At 36.8% G+C, this 16,058-nt stretch overlaps 1 protein-coding gene across 4 annotated transcripts; it reads left to right on the forward strand.

Annotated features, from left to right (window-relative positions):
- Window positions 1-6: 6 nt before the first annotated feature.
- Window positions 7-16,017, forward strand: csnk1g2a (casein kinase 1, gamma 2a). Of its 4 annotated transcripts, none has more exons than XM_081374530.1 (11): window positions 7-202; window positions 2,885-2,954; window positions 5,500-5,648; window positions 5,742-5,976; window positions 6,260-6,345; window positions 7,356-7,440; window positions 7,525-7,673; window positions 7,760-7,843; window positions 8,919-9,020; window positions 9,680-9,786; window positions 13,405-16,017. In XM_081374530.1, the coding sequence occupies exons 1-11, from the start codon at window positions 23-25 to the stop codon at window positions 13,457-13,459; spliced, it is 1,302 nt and encodes a 433-aa protein (XP_081230656.1). In that variant the 5' UTR covers window positions 7-22; the 3' UTR covers window positions 13,460-16,017. The 4 variants fall into 4 exon arrangements, with proteins under 4 accessions (XP_081230656.1, XP_081230657.1, XP_081230658.1 ...); XM_081374531.1 differs by having other exon boundaries at window positions 7,528-7,673; XM_081374532.1 differs by lacking the exon at window positions 8,919-9,020.
- Window positions 16,018-16,058: the final 41 nt, after the last annotated feature.

Here is a 16,058-nt window from a genome sequence, read left to right on the forward strand (position 1 = left end):
TGAGGCGGAGGAAGGAAAGAGAATGTCTAAGACTGGCGGGAGCAGGACAGGGCATGGGGGTGGCCGAGGCTCCGGGACCGGCTCCGGGGTGCTTATGGTTGGCCCTAACTTCCGAGTGGGTAAGAAGATTGGCTGCGGGAACTTCGGCGAGCTTCGACTCGGGAAGAATCTTTACACTAATGAATATGTGGCCATTAAACTGGTAAGTGCCTCACAAAAACCAGTCAATATTGTGTTGGTATTTGGAATTAATTCTAAACCCTGAACTTCCACTGCTGCCTTTAAGGTGATGATACACAGGGCAACTTTTTAAGCAACATTGCTGGGCAATGTTGCCATCAACTGGCAACCAGATGAGACACAGGGCCCACGACCGATCTAAATTATCCAAATAGAAATGTATTGCCCATTTTCCACATCCAGTGTGTGTGTGCGCTGTTAAACAGCTCCAAAAAAAAACACACAGTAGTTCATAACACTTAACCAACCACATTAGATTAATATGCAGTGCTTGTTCTCCTTTGTTCACCCAGTTCCTTCTGGAAAAAAATACCTTTTTACACAGACACATTACAATGTAATTACCTGTACTGGAGACAACAGTCATACAGCTTTTACTGGAACTAAATGAACAAAAGAAGAACAGACACTGCAGTCTTGTACAAATACTTTTCATTCTACAAAAGATGTATCTGCATACAAATATGCAGAATGTCTCAGGGTGTTTTTTTCCACAATACAATTCTTTTCTTGCAGTAACCTGTGGTGCGGAATATACTCCGTTATTTAACAAAAGATTGACTCTTCAAGATGCATATTTCTCTGCCATTGTGACTTGTTTTACAAGTGCGTGAACTTGCAAATAAGCATATTCATGTAAAAACAAGAAGTGCTGAACAGGAATCCTTTGAGATGTGTTGGCGGGTTCAGTGTGGTAAAAACATACTTTTATGCTGCAAGATGTATTTCTCCCATTTCTGATTGTCTGATCAGCGATTGGCAAGATCAGACATGATATTTAGATCTTTTTCAATTTATTTTGGGGCGAAAGTCTTTAGAATTTGTTAAAAAGAGGTGAAAGTAATGCACTCCTATTGGTAGCTGAAAGCAGTAAAAAAATGACTTTTAATAAACACCAAAATAGAATGTTATGAGAATATATATATTCTACAAAAAAATGTTCCTTGGGCAGTAAATCAGCATATTAGAATGATTTCTGAAGGATCATGTGACACTGAAGACCCCAGTAATGATGCTGAAAATTCATATTTGCCATCACAGGAATAAATTACATTTTAAAATATATTTAGAACTTAAAAAGTTAATCTCAGTTTTTACTGAATTTATGATCAAGTAAATGCAGCAATTGTGAGCATTAGATCCTTCTTTCAGATCATTACAAAATCTTACAGACCCCAATTTTATGATTGGTCAGTCACAGTGTGGAAATGGTGCCATTCACTTTTTTTGTTGGTTTGTTGCTATGCAAGCCATGCAAAAACAATTTAAAAATTGCTCCTCCATATCAGTATTTTAATTGGATTTGGTTTCAAGCATGCATATCGGAAATACATATAGGGAAAGATAAATTAGTGATTAGAATATTATCTAGGAACATTTTAGTAGCCACCCACATTGTTCGTGAGCAACGCCAGCCAGCCTCATTTTGAGTGTTGAGTGTGTAAGATGTATTCTGTGAATATACAAATTCTCTTGAGTCTTACCACATTGCAGAAGTCTCATTTATTTCTCTCATTATTACATTTTCCATGTTGCCAACTGTTCTGCTTTAAAAGAATGTTTAATGTGTGATCGCATAAGTGAGACTCTAATTTTTGTCATTTAGCTCCTTGGTCTCACCTTTACATAGTGTAATGAGATCCTTAATCACACTTTAATGAAATGTAGCTAAACATTTTGTAATGAGAGTGAAGCAAGTTAAGTACAGGTCTGTTGAAACACGTAGCTTCATGGAAATACTACAATATCAATTTCAGGTTTTCATTTTGCTGTGACATGAGAGGTCGATACATACATGTTCCTTGTGGTATTGATTCTGTTAAACTGGACAAATATTCTCTCTGAAGAAGCTACATAAAGGCTGTATTATACAATTACTGGTACTAAATAAAGGGGTCTTGACGTTGCTCCTGATATGACCATTTATTAGTGTGAACTCGTGCTGGAAATACATGTTAAAAGAGTAACACTGTTGTGCTTCTCACTTTCCACTGCTGGGTATTTAATACATCCTGTGGCCTTTATGCAATCTGTTTTTATTTATTTATATATTTATTTGGCTCGTCCATTCTGGCTCCTGCTTAGCAGCATTTTTCTCCGCATGCTCAGAGCTGCTGATGCCACAGATGACTCGATCCTGCACTTAACTGAACACGAACGTACACATTCTATCACTTACATTATTTATGTAAAAACTAAATGGACCACCCTTAGTGATGACTACCATGCAGAGCAATATCCTAATGATAGAAGCCAGTCATATAATTAGTAGTTTTGGCAACTTCCTAAAGGTACATTTACCTTTGTTCTGCAAATTGGCATGGTCGAAATCAAGTAATTTCAATAGGAATCCACACAATGGGGAATTTTGTTTGAGGGTGAAATATGTTGCATCATGTTGTGCTTGCATCACTATACTATTGACCTTTTTTGCCTGTGAAATTCATTGGTCACTATTGTGATTATAGTGATCCACTGCAATACGTAACCCAAAACACCCATAATAAGGACCACGGCAGTTATCTGACTATGGTTTACAGCTTTCATGCGAACCTAAAACCAATGTTTAAAACTGGCTTTTTACTTTTACTTTACAGGAACGCCAAAACTTATGTTTTTGTCATTTAATTTTACTCTTTTATAGGAGCCAATCAAATCCAGAGCACCCCAGCTCCATCTCGAGTACAGGTTTTACAAACAGTTGGGCAACTCGGGTAAGTAACAGGCTGTACTTCTATCCATTTTCCTTTTATTTTAATCTTACAGTTTAGCACCCATATTCAGAGCAGTTAGGCCTATTTGTTGTAGAGCTTATGCTGTTCACATCCTATTTACAATCGGTAGTTTCTTTTAGCTCATCCTGTCCACATCCTCTTTTCAGCACAGAGGATGAATATAATCAGCACAGGCTGTGGTTCCTGTGCATCGATTGCTCTACTTGCTGTGTCTTTTTTACACAACGTTTGATAAGACTTGCAGGACAGAAAAAGGTTAACTTGTATTCAAAGATATGGCAGGTTAACATAGTTTATTTCAATTAAATGATTTATTCAGAATGTGTTCATCAATAAGAGAATGTCATTAAGTGTTTTGCTCAGATCAGATAAAGCCTAGGGTTGCTGGTTGAAGCGTTGCGTCTCTCACTACTGTTGATCTCTGTTCCTAGCATTAAAGAGATAGTTCACCCAAAAATGAATAGTAGCCTGTGATTTACTCACCCTGAAGCAATCCTAAGTGTATATGACATTCTTCTTTCAGAAGAATACAATCGGAGTTATATTAAAAAATGTCATGGCTCTTCCAAGCTTTATAGTCAATAGTCAAAAGAGTTTTTGTTTTTGGAAGTCCATCAAAGCGCATCCATCCCTGATAAAAGTGCTCGAAACGGCTCAGGGGGGGTTAATAAAGGCCTTCTGAAGTGAAGAGATGCGTTCATGTAGGAAAAATATCCATATTTAAAACTTTATCGATTAAAATAACTAGCGTTCGGCAGAAGGGCATACGCATGTCGACTTACACCAAAAGAGAAACACTTGACGATGTATGAGTAGTGTAAGCTTTAACGCCTCTCGCGGTTCAAACAAACAGGGCTGGGCAACCGCGTTCATCATTACTTTGTGCAACTCAAGGGTTAGTCTTTCGCCGTTTGCTGTTTTCATTTTTGGGTGAACTATCCCTTTAAGGCCTCAGACCCTTTTTATTCTGCTATGCATTTTTCACAAGAGCTTTAGAAAAACATGACACTGTACAATTTCAATATTCACTCATTCCTATGCTGAAGTTTTATTGTGAATCTAATTTTTGTGTGTGTTCGTGGTTACTCGGGGTAGGCCTAGTCTTTTTGTGCTGATACAGTGTGACCAGGCCAGATTAAGGCTTTTCAGTATCAAAAAAACCAAAACAAATGTATCTTGATATGTATCCAGCCTTTTAAAAATATTTGATTTATATGTTTATAGCAATAGCAAATTAATTTATTTATTTAGCACAATTAAAATAACACAAGTTGACCAATGTGCTTTACAGTGTCACACAATTTTTTTTTTTTTGTGACTGATTAAAAGCTACTGAAAACAGATGTTATTTAAGTTGTCCTTTAAAATCCTGTACAGTAGCAGTGTCTCTAATATGTTTAGGCAAACTGTTCCAAAGTTTAGGCACTGTTACAGCAAAAGCGAAATATCCTTTTTGACTCAGATGTGTCCCAGGAATTTTGAGTAACTTCTGATCTGAATTATGAATTTGGTCCAAAAAATTAAGAATTTGGCTTAAAGAGATGTTTTTTTGGAACCATTGTTTTGACCAAACAGCCATTGTTGTAAACTAGATATAGACATTTTATATTATATAAAGATTTAGATTTAAGAATTATCTTCAATTTAAATTTAGCTGCTTCTTCTTTTACTAAAACATTTTAATGCCTGAAAACATTCACATGGAGACTTCATGTGAGTATTGAGTGATGATAAATTATTTGTTCCACTTATTTATTGAAATGAACAATATGAAAGAACTGATTAGCTTAAATGAATCAAACTCCACAACTATGTCAGTGTCTCTAAAGGTGTTATTGAAATATATTGTTTTAACATTGTCATACTGTAGTCGTGACACAAAAAAGTGTGCAGGAAACTAGTGTACCAGTGTGGTCTTTTTAGGGTGTGTTGTGTTCACATTTGGCATGTTTGGCTCGATTAAAATGAACCCTGGTGCGTTTGCTCTGTTAGTGCGGTTCATTTGAATAAGTGTGAACGCTGCCATCTGAACATCTGAACTTTACACATTTTATAAGCTCTTCATGAGTTCTCAGCTGGTCAAAATACTATCATATGCAGGCTAGCACAATACAACGAGCGCATTTAGCCCAGCACACAGCATTGTTTTGTCTCAAAATAGGCAATACCAATCAGGTTGTGAATGTATCCCTATGCCTTAAGGTGCGGTGATAATCAAAATCAAACGTGTATAAAAAGAATTGAGATATCCTCCATGTTCCAGTTAAACATATCACCTAGGCCTAATAGATTTGAGAGTCCGTACCTTTTATCTGTTGCCCCATAATGTCTATTATACACACAAATGTAGTGTACCTCAATATGAGTGCCGAACACCACATAACAAAAGATTATTGTTCTCTGTCTTTACGTAATCTTATTAATTCTTACCATTGAAGTTAAAGCTGCTAAATTGCCAGTTTGTATTTATATTACTGAACTCTGTGGATTTGTTTTCTAACTGCCTATATATGTGTGTGTTCAGAGGGTGTTCCTCAGGTGTACTACTTTGGGCCTTGTGGGAAATACAATGCCATGGTGCTGGAGCTGCTGGGCCCCAGTCTGGAGGACCTGTTTGACCTTTGTGACAGAACCTTTTCCCTAAAGACCGTCCTCATGATCGCAATTCAGCTGGTCTGTGTAATCGTTTACTCATGAGAGAAAAAAGAAAGATGTTTGAACTAATAGTTTTTTTTTTTTTTAACACGACTTCTATCTCTATTATAGATCACACGGATGGAATATGTACACACAAGAAGTCTGATCTACAGGGATGTTAAGCCTGAGAACTTCTTGGTGGGCCGGCCGGGGACCAAGAGGCAACATACAATCCACATCATCGACTTTGGGCTTGCCAAAGAATACATCGACCCTGAGACCAAAAAACACATCCCTTACAGGGAGCACAAGAGCTTAACAGGGACAGCTCGCTACATGAGCATCAACACACACCTGGGGAAGGGTAAGACCCGCAGACATGAGAAAGATTCGCTCTGTCAGGGCTTAGGAAGGGTTATTAGAATTTCATGGGGGGGATAAAGACTAAAGTATGTCTTAAAACCTAGCTTAGCTGTTAGTGACACAAATCTTCTTGCTCAACCACAAAACGTAGATATGTATTGATTCTTATGCTAAATGCATAAAAAAATATATTTGCTCAGTGAATTAAGACTCTTTGTCTGACTGAAGACAGATTCCAGTGTACCTAGCAGTTTCATCATTTTTTGCATGTCTTTTTCTTGTAGAGCAAAGCAGACGGGACGATTTGGAGGCGCTGGGTCATATGTTTATGTACTTTCTACGGGGCAGTCTGCCCTGGCAAGGCTTAAAGGTATTGTAGTAGGTGGAGTGAAAGAAATGTTTGCTGCCTTCATACATTTTGATTTAAGAGTTTGTTTCGAAAACTAAGACCGTGTGATACCATTATAGAAAATGTGGTTTGTTTTATTCTGTTACATTTCGTTAAATATTTAAAGCACAGATTATGGTTTATATGAGAGATTAAAGCATTTGATCAGTTCTCTGCTGTTTTGTACTAATAAGAAGGACAAATCTATGGTAAGAATTTCCCCTGTGTTCTGCTCTCACTCTTGCAACAGTTTTTTAATGGTATCCTTCTGGTCGGAGAGTCTTATCTCTCTCGGCTAATGTCTGAAAAAGTGACAGGCCCCATTATCTGTCACTATCATGAAAAGTCAGCAGAATAACCAATAGCTATACAGCCTTGATAAGCTGACCTATTTAGAAGACCCAAAAAAATATCACGATGTGTTTGGTTACATCTTTATCTGGTTTTATAGGCTAAAGGGGAAAAAGACTGAAATTTATGTGACCTTCCTGTTAAATGTCACATGCTAATCATAATTTAGCCTAGTACATGGTTCCCACTGTCATGGAAAATATGGAAACATCAGCAGAAAATTATTTTAAAAAAACTTTTCATATTAATTTTTACAAGTACATTTTTCTGAAAGTCTTAGCTCTCAAAAATGTTCCTTTGTGAGGTTTGTTGTCTTTTTTCAATCACGGATGACAGGAGAGGTCATGGAAATTCATTGGTCAAAATACTATTATGGTTGCACTGTATTTTACAGTATGTGCACTTACAGTGTACTTACCCAAGAAAATACTGAATAATCTAAAATAACTACATGGGTTAAGGTTAGGTTTAGAGTTAGGTTCAGGGGTAGTACCTAATTATTACCAAGTTATTGTAAGTATGTTTATGCAGAACAGGATGGACTGTAAAATGAATTGCTAATACTATTAGTATAAAAGGTGGCAATATATTGAACAAATGTATTTTTGGTATTCCTAAAATGTCCCATTTTATTCATTAAGGCTGACACACTTAAGGAGCGCTATCAGAAAATTGGAGATACCAAAAGGGCAACCCCTATAGAAGTGCTCTGTGAGAGTTTCCCTGGTAAGCGAGTTCCTTTCAAATGGCCACATATCTCGTGCATTCTCACCTCTGGTGCATTGTCTTAACTTTGACTTCATCTCACAGAAGAAATGGCCACCTACCTGCGCTACGTGCGGAGACTGGATTTCTTTGAAAAACCGGATTATGACTACTTGAGAAAGCTCTTTACAGACCTCTTTGACAGAAATGGCTATGTCTTTGACTATGAATATGACTGGGTCGGTAAGCCGCTGGTAAGTCTGTTTGGATGTCGTGCCATAAACCGCTTGTATATGATGCAAGTACATGGATGTTGAGTTTCCTATACATGTCTATGCAGCCGACTCCAATAGGACCCATGCCTAGTGACACACCTCTGCAACCCAGCAGCAGAGACAAAGCACAACCACAGACCAAAAACCAGGTGAGATGCACCCTCATGCTGCTGATAGCGATGTAAAATACATGTTTGTGTAATACACATCCGTTTTCTTTCTTTTTTTTCTTTGTTTTGACATTTTATAGTGTATGATCAAAGACCTATTATAAAGGTTTTAGCTTCATTGCTTGGAATCCCACTTTAAAATTAAAAAAGGTTCAATCTGACAAATAAATATCCAATGAATTCATATAATTTAATATTTTTTTAATAATAATAATAATTTCTATTAATAATCAGGTGTAAACTACACTTTTTTCATTTAGTGGTTTGGTTTTAAAAATGAAATTTTAAATTTGCATTCAATGTTTTTTTTAATTAATTATTTTGTTACATTTAACTATTTTTAGACATTTATTTGTCAATTTGAAGAAATAAATTTCACTTACTATTGATTTCTTCATTTTCTAAAGTGATGAGTCATTAGTATATTTGAATATTGCACCTTCAGTTTTAGCGGTAATTCCTTGTTCATGTAAAAGAGGAAGAATGGGACAGAGTACTAGTTTCTTTTTTGTTTTGTTTTTCCTTGTCTTTGGTTATTTGTGGTAAAACATTGCTTAATGCAGTGTAGTTTTTGAAATGTTATCTCAGTGTTTCATGACTCTTTTAACCCATGTCAGCAGTATGTGGTAAATGTTTGTTTTCACTCATCAACCGACCTTAGACAACTTCCTGCAGCCAGAGTAGTTTTTTGCTAGTCTGAAGATCTGTCATTTCCTCAAACGCTGAATGCCATTCTTTTAGGTGGTGGTATTTCCATGTCTTGGTCACAGTCCCTTTAAATCTGTTACATTATACATTTTTATATGAGCTGTTTGTGAAAGATAAGAGCTTAGCTTTCCTCTCCATCTCTGCATGTCACATGCTCTTGTTTTTTCACTCACACTTTTATTTCCACCCCTGTCCTGTTAGCTAGAGCAGTCTGCTTGTGCATGGAAGGCGTTCCTCTTTAAACTCTTTCTGTTCTTTTTTCTTTACACCCTCACCTCCTTTCAAAAACATCTCTTATGCCCTTTGCCACCCTCCCACCCCCTTCCCCCCATTGCTGTCATGCCAGTCTCCAGAACCTAAAGGAAGTGAGTCCCAGCCCACTCCCGTGACCAACAGGGAGCTCCTAGGGTCGCACCTCACGGCCGATAGGCTGGGGGGCTCTGTCCAGGTACTGGGTGTTTGCGCAGTACTGCATGCTGTTGGTGTCGATCTCTTCCTTTCTCTGTTCTCTAGTCTTTCTGTTTCTTTTTGTCCTCTCACTTGAGACACCTCTGTCCATCTTCCAGCTGTAGACACTTAAATGGTCTCCTCTCCTCTCCTCTCTCCGCCCTTGTCCAACACACATCACTTATCTAGTGACACACACATTTAGTGACCTCAGTGTGAAAATACTGCTTATATTGTATATAAGTAGTTAAGCTTGACAAATGGGTGTTTTCTTGTGTACATACAGTTATTCAGGGTGTAACTCTTCTTTTATAATATGTTAGTGCAATAAGAATTCCAACTAAACTCATTTTCAGCTTATTTCCATTATCTAACCAAGCACGGTTCTTTCATTTTACATACCCCCCTCCACCCCCCCCCACTCCCCCTTTCTTCGTAACTGTCCTGGTTGGTGCTAAGCAACCTGATTTTGAACAGGTTAATTATTAAAAAAAGTGTCCTTAATTGGTTACATAGCCCCAATCTGAGTTACATGAACTGTTAAATATGCAGGTCAAGTTAGACAAAATAAATCCTGTGTACTGTGTTTTTTCTTTTATTACTCATCTTTGCCAGTCCATATTGAAAACATATTGCCTGCTGCCTTAAATTAATCTTCAGGTTATGAGCTCGACCAATGGAGAAGTGAATACAGACGATCCTACGGCGGGACACTCTAACGCCCCTATAACTGCCCCTGCTGAGGTGGAGGTGGCTGATGATACAAAGTAAGGACAATTTAAAGAGTCTTAAGTTTGCCAGTTGTTTTAAAAAGTACATGTGTGCGTAATACACATCCTTAGGGTTCCCACACGTCCTGGAGAACCTGGAAAATTGATGGCTAATTTTCCAGTCCTGTAAAATGTAAAATGTCCTGAAATTATATTTAAAAAATATATATTTTTGTACTTGTATTTTCCTTTAGCCGATAATGAAGTTTATCACTCCCTGAAGCAGTTAACGTTAGTAGCAGTGCTATGTGCAGGGATGCTGACTTTTGATGTGAGAGAAGTATTTTGAATTATGATGTTTAACTACTCAAATGTTTGAGGCGAATGTCAACTGATAAGCAGCAGTACCTAACCTTGCGATGTAGACGATGTTGAGCACATGAACGCAATGACCAACAAGAGGCGTTTAAGAAATTAGTCACAACGCGCTCAATAGTGCTCTTGATTATAGAGGGAGCTCTCTTTATTTACCATCTGTACATAACCCATTCACAGTTTGAATGAAAGTTAAATTTTTAATGCTGCTAAGTACACACTGAAAAGTTTCAGGAGGGACAACAATTTAAATGCAGGATTGAATCCGATATTGTGTTGATTGACAGTAATAACCATAGCAACAGATGAGAGAAAAAAGTCTGATATGTCAAAATAGATGTGTGCAATGTGCATTAAATGTAAATGCAGACTAACAGACCTGCCACTTGTTCTGTATGTGTAATGTACGTGTAATGTGCTTATTTGTTGTTCATTTTATTACTTTTCACCTAACCCATTTAAAACAATGTTTACTTAATTAAATATTTGAAGGCCATGTGCTAATGCTTTAATGTGTCATTTACTTAATTATTATTAGCATTAATAATTCATTGATTTTGTTTAATATTTAAAGTCCCCCTGTAGTCAATACTTTTATCCTTTTAAATCTCACCAAAATTACATATTTAAACATTTTCTCCTGTGAAAATTATTTTTTATGCTTTAAAATAGCTTGAATGTAACTGAATTGCTTCATTTAGTATTCGCAGAACCATGAATATGCTAATTAGCCCTGCTTCCACTCACTACCTGATCTACTCGGTCAGCTTTACTGTAGTAAATGCTACACGATGGCAAGGAAACACTGCTTTAATTCAGCCATATGTGTTTGAACTAGGGCTGCACAATTAATCGCAACGAAACCGCACGCGATTTGGCAAAGGCTGCGATTATTTTATGCGCAGCTTGTCCGTGCAGTGCGGCTATATCGGTAATAAATGCTGCTCCATCTGAACACCAGAGGGCGCTCTCACACACACAGGAGCAGCACGCGCTATAGTGCTTTCACATATGCTGCGTTTGCAGTGCGTAACTGACCCACGGCTGTACCACAAACATACTCACTATTTTTATTTCAAATCCAGAAGTTATCTGCAACATTTATTTAAAAAAAATTGTCAGCATTGCGATTCTCTTTGTACACATGTACACTATTTAATAGATGTTTTAAACACAATTTAAACAACATATTATTATATGCTACTTCTATATAGATTTATATATTAAAATATATATATATATATATATATATATATATATATATATATATATATATATATATATATATATACGCACTGCAAATGAAGTGTCACCCGTTTCACACATACTCCGTTTGCAGTGCGTACGCGGTGCGTATTTTTTTTCTGTACCCATGTTAACAGGTCAGAGCTTTCACACTGCACGTGGATGCAGTCCGGCGATTCGTTCCAGGTGCGGTGTGTATACAGCAGTGCAGCGATCGTTTCCGCACGAGTCTATTTTTGCTGTGCTGCACGCGCTGAATTAAAGTGACCGCGCATGGTTCGTGGTCAAAATGAACACAGATTGACCTGAAAATTTTGTAATTTCACCATAAATGCGTTTAATTAATTAAAATGTAGTAATCTCACCATCATTTAATTAAATACTTCTTTTTTCACAGTCATCTTTTTACTTTAAGACCGGGGTAAAGCAAGGAAAACTACAATTTACCTCAACGAGGCGACATAATGAACAACACTGCAAGATTTATTGAATTAAAATTTAAACGCAAAAGAAAAGGCATGAGAGTCGGCGGTTTTTATCAATTTTAAGTTTTAATTTAAAATGTTTGCGATATTAATATAAGTACATGGTTAAATATTTGACCACTTGCTTGAGCAACTTAATATAAGTAATGCATGGAATAATAGGCCTACGTTGTTTAAATTGTGTTTAAACATGCATACGTCCATTAAAGAGTGTATATGAATACAAAGAGAATCGCAATGCTGACAACTTTTTTTATTTTTTTTTAATAAAAGTTGCAGATAACTTCTGGATTTGAAATAAAAATAGTGAGTATGTGTTTGTGGTACAACCATGGGTCAGTAACGCACTGCAAACGCATCATATGTGAAAGCACTATAGCGCGTGCTTCTCCTGTACCGCAAACGCGCCGCATACGCACTGCACACGGGAGTATGTGTGAAACGTGCGTTACAGGAAATCCCTATCGGGCATAATCGCTGTAGCTGAATAAACAGAAGCTTTGAAACGCTTTGATTAAACATGACTAATAACCACATGAATTAAAATAGCCGCACATCATCACATAGCCTTCACCATACCTAGAGATTGGCATGGTTTTATTTCAGTTAGCCTAATAGCTGGTTTGATTTGCATTGAGAGATGATCTTATGGAAAGTACTCCATGCCAATCTCTAGGTATGGTGAAGGGTGTGTGATGATGTGGGGCTATTTTAATTCCAGAGGCCAAGGGAACTTTATCCGGATGCATAGTATCCTGGATCCATGAAGTAACTGGCCTTTAAAAATTAAAATCTGCCTGGCTCTATGGGAATTTAACATAGGGGTGTCCAAACTTATGCACCCTGTATTTTAAGGAAGAACATTTATTTATTTACGATACATTATTCGTTCACAGAGAAAATTGGTGTCCTTAAAGGTTGGATTTTTCCTAATTTTTTTTTATTAAGGCATTAAGTTCAATTTCCAAAAGATGATTTTTATTTTTTATTAATCAAAATGTTCAAACTGATGAATAAATATCTATATTAAAAATCGATTTATTTGTTAATTTAACCACTTAGTATATTTTAATAAAAATAATTTCTATTTATAATCATGTGAACTGCCCCTTTTTAAATTAGTGGCTTTGTTTAAAAAGACGAAATTTAAATATTAAAAATAATTTATGAATTTGTTTTGTTACAGTTGACTATTTTTATACATGTAAAGATCAGATACTTTTTAAAATTGATAAATAAATACATTTGTTATTGATTCATTCATTTTATATAATAAAATGTATTATATTTGAAATATTTCACTTTTAGTTTTACCGTTAATTTCTTGTTCATCTAAAAGAGGAGGAACGTTTGAGTTGCCGTGGGCTTCAATGTGTCAAAGCACTGTTGTAGCATTAATGTATTTATGCTTTGGTTATATTAGCACCAGTCACATGTACAGTAGTCTGATCTCTTGCTAACAAATTTGCTTTGAACTCTGCCTAACAAAACCTCGACTAGACTGTGTGACAAGTTTGAGAATGATGGGCGGAGATTGCAAAACTGTCTTTAACTCTATCGTTCATTTCAGGTGCTGTTGTTTTTTCAAGAGGAGGAAGAGGAAAGCGCTCCAGCGACACAAGTGAGGAGGAACATCTTTGAAACGTTAAGTCACTGGTGCGTTTTAAGAAAAAAATAAAAGCAAAGGACTTGGGAGCTGAAACACGGAGCTCCATCCCTTTCTGTCTCTGCTCCACATCAGAACAGAAACTCACTGCCTCACTTTTGGCATCCGCTCAGAGGACACACCTCAGCACTCTGGGCTCTGACACTCTTTGTAAGGAAACGATTCAGTGGAACAAATAAATATATTTGTACAATGTGGGAAACCAGAAGAGACTAGTGGTCAGAAGTAAGATGATATATGTTATGTGACTTAAACCAGATGGACTGTTTAAACTTGTATTTTAGATGACATGCAAAACCATTATTTGAGTAAAACTAAAAGGCAACCAGACACACAGACATCCGTTCACTTTGACACACTGGCTGGATGAGTGAGTGATGTGCTCCATGATGTTGTTGTTTCTTTAGTTTTTTTTTATGGGATCAAAATACGTGGGGAAAGACTGCTGAGACTGATATGTGGAGAAGCGTACACAGGAATCTGAAAAACCAATGTAAATTCTGTCTTTCCTTTTTGTTTTTGTAATTTAAAAGTTGTTTTGAAGATCTGCTCTCCCTGAGTTGAACAGTTTTACTCATGTCGTAGAATGTGTGAACATTTTTTAACCACTCTTAGTGTTTCTTTTTCTCTTCATTGTTTTTTTTTTTTACTTACTCTTTTTTTTTTTTCCCTGTCCATGTGGATGATGATGTTGTAGCACAGTGGCTGGTCTCAGGTACTGTGGGAGATGGAGAGAAACACATGGGATCTCTCCTCTGTGAATTGCACTTTTGAGGGGAAAAAGCAAACCGTTTGGCATTTCTGGCATTGACAATTACAGGAAGCAACAGAAATAAAGGCAGACGTGGGATCATTTTATACAGCAGGCTGGTCTCTACCAAAGGGACAAAAGTGATGCTCTCGGTCAAAATTGTGCTTTTATTGTTTTTCGCATTAGATTAAGTTACCTGGGAATCATAGTTTGTGCCTTTCCAAGTAAAACATTTAACACTAATGTGTCCCTCTCTACGATTCCCATCCAGGCGGGGTGTCCGTGGCCCTCTCAGAGTGTTTGTTCTCTACGGTGCGCTCCATGCCAGTCTAATGGAGTCCGTTGGCATTTCTCAGATTTCTTTTTCACTGTTGTAAAGTGTATCATAGCAAAGCTCCAATAAGACGTGAGTCTATGGGTTTATACGCAGTAACAGAGGTTGCCTATCAGAGTGAGGATGTGTATTGATTTACATACCTATTAAATGTTGCTTTTCTTCTATGCCTCATAAGATGGTACATGTTGTGTCTGTGCACAATCACTGCATTGAGTTTATGGTTGTGGTCGATCCTTGCGGTTATTTCAACGGTAGTCAACATCACGTGATGAAACGCAGCCAGTTGCAGTGAGTCACCAGGTTGTGGTGCCATAGAACACATTTGTAGCTGCAGGGCAAGTGCCTTAAACACCGCTTAACCTCAGTACCGTAATACAATTCACTGAGTTCGCCTTGTCAGAATGGCATAAGAGCAGGTGGCACACCCTTGTAGTTTATATAGTGCTAGAACAGGATATTTTTAAACCTCCAAATGACACTTTTTCCCATTGCAGATACAACAGAGCTAGTCAATTATGACATCCTGTGATTATTCAATCATTAACCTCTTTAGAACAGACTGTCTAGAAACCTGAATGAGCTGTTCTTAAATATGGTGTTAAGCAGTGGCTCTCAACCAGTTGTTCGTGATTTACTGGATAAGGCTTAACCTTAAAAAAAGTTTTTGTACTCTGGGGGATACAAACATTTGAGAGGCTGTGAAAGTTTAGGCCTCTTTTCTTGGTTTCATGTTGAATGTGTGTTTGTTGTGAATGTTTAGATAATGGTGACTTTGTTCATACATTCTTTGTTAAGCTCACGGGCAGCATTTAAAACAAAACATGGCCATCTGTAGTGGAAATCTACTCACCATCAGATATAAATTGTTATATTTCACATATTTACAATATTTGGAGGAGACTTGGGAGTTTAAAAAGTTAAGCGTTAGCTTATTACGTTTGTTTAAATTAATTTTTACATTTTTCATAATCTGTCTAAATGTTTGTATCTCAGGGGAAACGTTGCCCTTTTAGGGGTATAGGCCTACAAATGGACTGGTCTATAGTCTTGTAAACTTTGTGGCCTGTTTTAGAAAATCAATTTAATACTCAAGTGAAAAAATATATTCAATAATTTAAGTTATTAATCATTTAGTTAGATATATTTAATTCAGTTCTAGGTCAACAGTACATGGATTCTTTTCAGAAAATTTGTGTCAACATGTTATTTATTGCAGTATTTATTTTATTTTATTTTATTTTTCGAGAGAGAGAGACTCAAAACTTGTGCGCACACAAAAGAGGAAACGGAAAAAACATGGGAGGAATATGCACGAACAGCAGGTGGTGATATTTGACAACTGCTCAAACACTAGCAAACCCAAATGCGTGAAACGTATTATTGTGAAAATAAGCGTAAAGCCGCGATTCCTCATATTGATACGCGACTTAGTGGGAAAAAAAAAAATAATAAAAAAAAAATCTTAAAGGG

This window comes from Scardinius erythrophthalmus (assembly GCF_964197995.2).
Source record: "Scardinius erythrophthalmus genome assembly, chromosome: 9".
In the NCBI taxonomy this organism is placed as follows: domain Eukaryota; kingdom Metazoa; phylum Chordata; class Actinopteri; order Cypriniformes; family Leuciscidae; genus Scardinius; species Scardinius erythrophthalmus.

Bases quoted from the DNA above. Each gene is read 5' to 3' on its own strand.
- csnk1g2a (XM_081374530.1), top strand. From the start codon at position 23: ATGTCTAAGACTGGCGGGAGCAGGACAGGGCATGGGGGTGGCCGAGGC. The intron at 7,674-7,759 runs GTAAGTCTGTTT...ATGTCTATGCAG, and splicing joins ACTGGGTCGGTAAGCCGCTG to CCGACTCCAATAGGACCCAT. The intron at 9,787-13,404 runs GTAAGGACAATT...CGTTCATTTCAG, and splicing joins GAGGTGGCTGATGATACAAA to GTGCTGTTGTTTTTTCAAGA.